The 7,730-nt window shown below is 33.5% G+C and overlaps 1 protein-coding gene across 1 annotated transcript; it reads right to left on the bottom strand.

Moving 5' to 3' along the window:
• Positions 1-5,363: 5,363 nt before the first annotated feature.
• LOC131037400 (BTB/POZ domain-containing protein POB1-like) lies at positions 5,364-7,276 on the bottom strand. Its single transcript, XM_057969529.2, has 5 exons — positions 7,114-7,276; positions 6,875-6,993; positions 6,612-6,675; positions 6,243-6,519; positions 5,364-6,159 (listed from the first exon to the last, which is right to left on the bottom strand). The coding sequence occupies exons 1-5, from the start codon at positions 7,274-7,276 to the stop codon at positions 5,364-5,366; spliced, it is 1,419 nt and encodes a 472-aa protein (XP_057825512.2).
• Positions 7,277-7,730: the final 454 nt, after the last annotated feature.

Below are 7,730 nucleotides of genomic sequence, written 5' to 3' on the forward strand. Positions count from 1 at the left end.
TGATCAAGTGAGTATCACTCTTTAAAAATGTTGTTTTTTGAAAAAACTAGTTTTCGAGGGAGATAGAAAAATGGGAGCAAACTGATTCCAAAAATGATCAAAAAACTATTTTTAGAATCTAAACACAAAATGACACAAATCACTAGTTCACATCATCTACAAATTTCTTACGGTTTAGAAGTAATAGGTGTCCAAATCTGAAGTTTTTTATGATAATGAATATTGCAGTGTCAAAGTTGGCAAACACGTGTAACCCACTAGTATTGTGGGTTCACCCATGCATGATATCTCTATAGAGGCTATTTGATACTATTCTATACTATTCAAGTACTCTCCCTCTACTATAGATGATGAATATCAAGTTCTACAATGCATTTCTTGTATCATCTCTAATTAAATGAATGAAAGGCTTACAAACCCTAGCTCTTTAGCTAAAATTGAAAGGACTATGTTCTAGCTTAAGAAAAGAACGTAACCTAGTCTAGATGGTTTCCCAATTGAGTTCTTCTAGGAAATTTGGGATATTATACATTTAGATTTGTTGGAGGTGGTGCTTGAATCTAAAAATAACAAATAGATGTTACAAGATATGAATGCTACTTTTATGGTTCTCATTCCAAAGAGAGAGGGGGCTAACTCCTTTGATTTGTTTAGGCTGATATCTTTGTGTAATGTTGTTTATAAATATTATTTCAAAGATAATAGCAAAGAGGCTTAAAGTCTAACTTAGCATGGTTATTTTTTAATAACAGGGAATTTTTATGGGAGATAGGGAAATCATGGATGGAGTGATCATAGATTTCAAGGATATTCATTCCATGGAGACATGTAGGAAAAATAAATGTTCATAAAACTAGACATGGCAAAAGCTTGCAATCACATTAAATATTTTTCATCCAAAAAGTTCTCTTGGCTTTTTTTTTGACATGGAGCTGGTTAAGTAGACAGTGAATTATGTCATGTTTGTCTCCTACTCCATTATAATTAGTAGTAAGCCTTCTAAGTTTATATCCTCTCTCCTTGTTGAACCCAAGGTAGGAATGAGAGGGGAGTGAATCAGTCCAAAATAAAGTTTAATGCAACTATGCACAATTAAACATCAAAACACATCCAACATATGAAAACCAAGATTTTCTACGTTGAAAAATCAAATAGGGAAAAACCACAGTGAGCACTTGCCCACAAAATATATCCACTAGATAGAAATGATTACGAAAGAGAGCTCACCGCTCCAGACTTGCAAACCAAACCTAAGTGATCATGACACAAGATACAAAAGAGGATTTACAAAACCTGAAGCTAACTGCACTAAAGGCAAGATACAAAATTGATATGAAAAGAAGGATCTCCTAATGACAAAAGAGAAGAATTATGCTTTTTAGTTTGGGTCATTGCTTATAAGTTTGGTTATGTACTATTTGGAATCCCTCCCAAAAAAAAGATAATGTCATATGGGAGTTTGGTGTTCCTATTGCAAGACAAATATTTAAATATTTGAACAACTTGGCTTACAAAGAGATAGTTTGCAATGGCTATTTCAAGTCATTTGTGGATATGTGGAGTGTTGGCCTAACGTCTATGTCTTTCTCTTCCAGTTCTAGAGATTCATCCTCTGGAAAGAAGAAAAGGAGACAGTCCATTCCTGTTGGTATTTCTGAGCCAAAGAGAAGCAAGGTGGAGATTGTCATGGTGATTGGTGATCCAGAATCCCCTGCGGCTAGAGGAGTTTTGGAAGTTGAAGAGTAGGAAGTTGGAGAGTCAGATGATGAGTCTAATTTGCTAAAATTGGTTGATGGTATAGGTGAAATCAGGAAAGTTGGTGTGAAATGGCTTACTTCAGTTGAGTTAGATAGAATTAAGAGAATTATGATAAAAGCATTTAATATGGAAAGGCTTGAGACCCAAACATATTAGTAATCTTCTCTTAAAATCTTTGAATGAGGTTCTGAAATAAAGAATGTATGAGCAGTCAGTTGAAGAAAAGTAACTAGATATGCAAAATCAATTGAATGAATGTGTTATTACACAACAGAACTTGTCAACATGTATTGAGGAGTTGAGAGACTGTATCTATAGTATTACCAGAGTCTACAAATATTGTATCTCTTGGTTGGAAGCTACAATGATAAGATTGATGCTATTGAAGATGAACTAACAAGTCTACGCTAGTCTTTTGATTTTTTGAGTGATAAGGATGGTGAGTAAAGGAAAAGAGTTAATTCTCTTCAAGCTGAGCTCCTTTTGCTACAAAGGCATAAAGAAGACTTTGTGAGCATGTTTTGGAAAGTTAAGGAGATTATTGAAGCTAAGATAGAGCACTTTTCATCATTACTTGAGAATGCAATTGAGTATGAGAAGAATCCAACTGCTCCAGATATTTTTTCAAATTCAATTGATCTGTTGGTTGAGTGCATAAGTGTTTCAGTGAGTATCAAACTGGCTATACATTCTTGGGAAGTTCTTCTTCCAGATCCAAAAGAAAAATATGAATTTATATTTCCAAAGAAGAGAAGCTGAAAATTTTGGTGTGATATTTAAGTTTTTGACATTTTTGGGTGTATATATCCATTCTTTCCTTCTTTCTTTCTAGCATACTTTGTCCTTGATGTCAAAAAGGGAGAGAAAGTAACATGATTTCAAGGAATGTTGATTTGAAGAATTACATGAGTAAGGAGGAGTTGTGCAGTCGTGTTTTGAATATATTTTTCCATTAATGACAAGGGGAGATTGTTAGACTTGTGTGAATAATGTCATCATTGATGTCAAGCCATCCATCCGGTTTGTACTAGACAGTGTATGAGGACTAGAAATTAGTCTGGATTTTATGGATGATATGATTTTTGTTGTATGGACAGTGTATGAGGACCAGACACTAGTCTAGATGTTATGAATGTTATAATTGTTGTTGTATGCGAGGATTGTATATAGTCAGTATGGTTGTGTAGTTCAGGTGTTGTGGTTTTGGTTAGAAGTTATTATGCAACATGGATAGCCCTGGATGATGACTTTAGAGGTTTAATTGAGTTCTCATTGATCCCAGTATCCCGGTGTTAGGAGTTCTCATTGATCTTGGTATCAGTTATGTGTTCTAGTGTTAGAAGTTTTGGCAATTATCAGAAGTATCTCTTCAAGTTGTGTGTTGCGGTTTTTTTGGTAAGCATGGAGCCTACATTTCAGAGATATTGGGATTTGATCTTGTGATTATTGGTCAATATTATTAGGTCCAAATGACCCTCTCCCTTTTCAGTAATATCGATATATGCATTGAAAATCGGAGTATGTAAAGGAAGCGTGTAGAAGTATTGTGGAGGCCAACATGAGCATATTGATAATGTGTTGGGTTTGGTCAACACACTATTTTGTATTTGTGCCCTCTGGTATATATACATATACATATGTGGTAGTAGGAGTAGTTGAGTGAGTGAAGGTGTATGTGATATGCGAAAGGTAGTTGACAGCGAGGATAGCGGTGTGTGTAGTGTGAGTTGTGGACAACAAAGATAGATAATGTTGTAGTAGTGCAGTAGTTCTTTACTGGACATGCTGCAAGACAGTTGTACAAAGATCTCTAATTGGATTTGTTGTATAGTTTGTGATTTGCAATTTGAGCTTAAACCTGGAACTGATCCCATGCATTCAGAGATGCAAACATTCTCAGTTCAACCCTTTTAGTTGCAGTAAGCATTTTGGCAGTTAGCCATCCCTTTGTATATTTGTAGTGAGCAGTTCGACAATGAGTTGTTTTTATAATCTGGCTGTGAGCCATCTCTTTTGTAAACAAATTATAACTAGTTATATTCTCCTGAGAGTTAACACTTTCCATGGGTTTTCCCATTTGGGTTTTCCATGTATTAAATTCGATGTTCATCTTGTGGTTATGTTCTTCATGTTTATTTTGCATTAACTACTTTATATCAGTCATGTTTGTTTGATATTTTTATGGACAAATATAATTGATGAAATTTTTTCTTTAATAAATGGGAATACTGATTCACCCCCCTCTCAGTATTCCAGTGCTTTCAACCTGATTAGCAATTTGGATAGTCAAAGGTCCATTAGTGGTTATGTATTTACTTTGTTTGGAGGAACAATGAGTTGGATGAGGAAGGAGCAACCCACAATTTCTTCCCATGTCCACATTGAGACATGAAGGGTCATGCATTAGGCATAAATGATATATGTTCCCTCATCCTCTGATGCAATTTCATCCTAAAAGGATTTCTTCATTTAATTATGTTGTCTATTTTGGTATTGTGATTTTATATATATGTTGAATGGTGTAATAACATGTTTATTTTAGATTTATTTTCAAATCTAGTAGTCTTTTTAGATTTGTAAACATAAGGAAGTTAATATTGCAAGCTTTATTGACCTTGTTTCTTAAGAAAAGAACCTAAATGAACTGGTAGGAATCTTAATTATTGTAAATTTACCTCATCTCACTTTATTTTTTCTAGCTGAGATGGTTTATATAAACAACATTTGAGAACTTCCTTAGTAAGCATTAGTTCTCTGATCAAGCTCATTGATTGACTTAATGATGGTAAATCAAGAATACAAATTAGAGTTGGAGATTCAATATTCCTAAGATAACAATACAATCTTGTGATGAAATTATGGTGCTACTATAATGCTTTCATATACTTTTTGTCATGATAATCTTAAACGATTCAAATAATTTAGGTTTAGTCATAAAAATATGCCACCCTAGCATGCAATTTAAAATAATTTACACTATAGTCATATCATATCATAAATAGACCAATAAAGGAAGGAAATATAGGTCCATTTTGAGAAATCAAAGTACATAAAGGTCAATCCAGTCACCTATAGGTGAATGTAGGTCCATTATTAGAAGATATATAACAAAAGCAAAAATATATATCGAAAACTCCTAACTCTTAACAAGTTCCAATTATTTTAGTTTAATACTATCTTTATGTTTTTCTCAATAACCATTATGAGCTAGAAAAAGAATGAATTATGAACGACACTCTTAAATTAGTCAACAATTAATTAATAATTAATCAGTAAATTACTTATAATTTTCAATTTATAAATAAATTTTATATAATTTTTATTTAATTTACTATTATATTTTTTATTTATTTAAAAATACACCATTACAATTTTTGTTATTTTTATATTCTAAATTCTTTAGAAAGAATAAATGAATCATTCAAAGTTAAAAAGATAACGATGGGGACTCCGAAATCTAACACAAATAATATAATAATCATATTCTTGACAAGGTGTTATCCTTTTGAGAAAACATTGTATTTCATTTAAACGGAAAACAACATATATGCAAGTTTGATTGTGAAATAGTGATAAAGTACATTATACCGTGGAAAAAAGAAAAACTATGTCCTCAGAATAAGCAATACACGCAAGTAGAGAACATTGTCTATAAAGTATAAATTGTTATCAGATATGAAGTCTGACCAATTCATACCGAGGAGGTCTGGAGAACCAACCATCTTCTTATGATATAATTTCTCAGTAGCACGGGACCTCATGACAAAGTTACATGAAGGATTTAAACGACAAGAAAATATGTATTCCACATTAATCTCAGCCTTGCTTGCCATTTGAAGGCATAGTCCAAAGGAGATGGGAAAACCTTCCTTATTCTTTGTACTAAAAGCTTTAATTAGAAATAATTGGTCCCCAAAGTAGATAAATTGAGATGCTAGAGAATCTGGTCTATCCCGCAGAGTTAAGCATTCATCTTTTTTGATATTCCAGAATACCATGCACTCCTTGTGAGGTGTATCAATCTTCACAATTCTGATATGTTTATTAATGTAAGATCTTTCACAAATCATCTCAGGGTGCAATTCTTGTGCGCTGTGATTCTTCCTTCTATATGGAATTTCTTCTTTGTGAAAAAGTGCCTCCAAAATTAGTTTCAATGTACCCACACAATCGATTTCTTTACTTGAAAAGATTTCTTTCAGCTTCTCTTTGGACAGGAAGGGGAAACGTATCGAGTAGATAAGATTCTTGTTTAACACTTCTTTCCTTTCACCTTCATCAGGATAATGTTTTCTAGTCCACTCCATAACATAATCGCATGGGATATCTTCTGATCTAATTTGTAATTCATCACTGGACAAAATTTCTTGAAGGATGGGCAAAGGTATTTCTCCTTCAAATCTGTAACATATTCAGTATTGAACATTGAGTATATGATCTAAGATCTTGCTTAAACTAAGATATTTCTTCCAAATAAAACTTACTCTTGAATCATCCTAAAGTTCTGGACAAGAAATCTTTTCGCAGCAATTATCAATGGCTGAACTGCATCAACCATACGCATGTTGGGAGGGAGTTCCAGAAAAAGTAATGCGTTTTCTACTGTTGTTGGCGGACTCAAGGCATCGATGCAGTGATGAACACATGATGCAACCTCAAATTTGTTGGCAACCATCAACAAATCCAACAATGCAGCAGTTGTCTCAGTCTTGAGTTTTCCACAGTACATAAAGTTTAATAGATCCATGAAGGCTTCTCCTTCTGCAATTACCCAAATGTTTCTATATATTAAACATTTAAACACTACTCTAATTGTCTAGGTTTCAGAGAAAGTAGCATCTATGTAAACATACCTGCACAACTTAAATGAAGAGTGATAACTCTTTGCTTAGATTCAACTGTACCATTTGAAAAAAGCTTCATTTCAGAAGAAACAAGAAAGATTTCGATAAGTACAAGGTATTTTTCACTATGCTTGTTAGCAGAATTCAACCAAGTAAGTTTTGAATCGAACTCATTGTTTTTTAATCAGAAAAATAGTTTGCACACATTTTAAGTTAAGGAAAGGTACACAGTTAGAAAAAGTCTTGCACAAGATTTGGTGAAGTATTCTTACATCGTAGAAATATGGGCTTTTTGCAGCTAGTATTGCTGAGCTGACATGTACATCAATGACTCTGGCTGAGGAAAAGCAGTCCATCTTGGTTTTAAAACTATTTCCATTCGGATCATTTTCTTTCAATCAGACATCAAACGAAATATTATTGACGAGCTGATCTAAATAGCATGGAAGAAGTATTGTATGTTATTGGTTGGATGCTATTGAAGGGGAAAACATACAGTTCAAGTACTTACCATCTGAAGATCTTTGGAAAGGGTCTTTGAATATATCAGGTGTTGAAGTGGGTGAAAAGGATTGCCTGTCATCAATTACGTCAGACATGATCTCTATTCGCAGTAAACGGTCAGAAAAAGCCATTTTGTCGAAGACGAAGGAGAAGTCTTCTGCTGCTGCCATTATCTCAACTATAATGAAGTTAAGACAGTTTGTTGGAGTTTTTTTTTGGATTGGTAAAGGTAGAGCCGAGATTTATATTAATTTGAATTAATTACAGTATATTCATAGCTGAGAGACATATCATAAAAACCATTCTCAGCAGCAAAAAATGGTTTCCAAAACAGGCAGGAAACCATTATCATTATGATTTATCCTCTTTTTTAAAAAAAAAAACCCAACGAAATTATGCAGTCTTGACATAATAGAACTAAAAAGTTTATATGGCAGATTCCCAACTACCTAGACAACAGAGAGTTTAAAGATAATAAGAAGCCAAAATAAACTATATATGATTTTGGATTAAGTTTCGAGGAAATTAATTTTTTTACAGCATCGAAAAGAAAGCCTAGCTTGCACTGGGAGGATTAGGTTGGGGCAGATCAATTCTCACTCTTCCTTGGCCTCTACCTGCTGG

This window comes from Cryptomeria japonica, chromosome 5 (assembly GCF_030272615.1).
Source record: "Cryptomeria japonica chromosome 5, Sugi_1.0, whole genome shotgun sequence".
Classification (NCBI taxonomy): Eukaryota; Viridiplantae; Streptophyta; class Pinopsida; order Cupressales; family Cupressaceae; genus Cryptomeria; species Cryptomeria japonica.

What these genes read in the sequence shown, in the direction of transcription:
- LOC131037400 (XM_057969529.2), bottom strand. Translation starts at nt 7,276, where the DNA reads ATGGCAGCAGCAGAAGACTTCTCCTTCGTCTTCGACAAAATGGCTTTT. An exon ending in TTTCCAAAGATCTTCAGATG is followed by an intron (nt 6,994 to 7,113) that starts GTAAGTACTTGA and finishes TCTGATTGAAAG; the next exon opens with AAAATGATCCGAATGGAAAT. An exon ending in AAAGCCCATATTTCTACGAT is followed by an intron (nt 6,676 to 6,874) that starts GTAAGAATACTT and finishes TCTGAAATGAAG; the next exon opens with CTTTTTTCAAATGGTACAGT.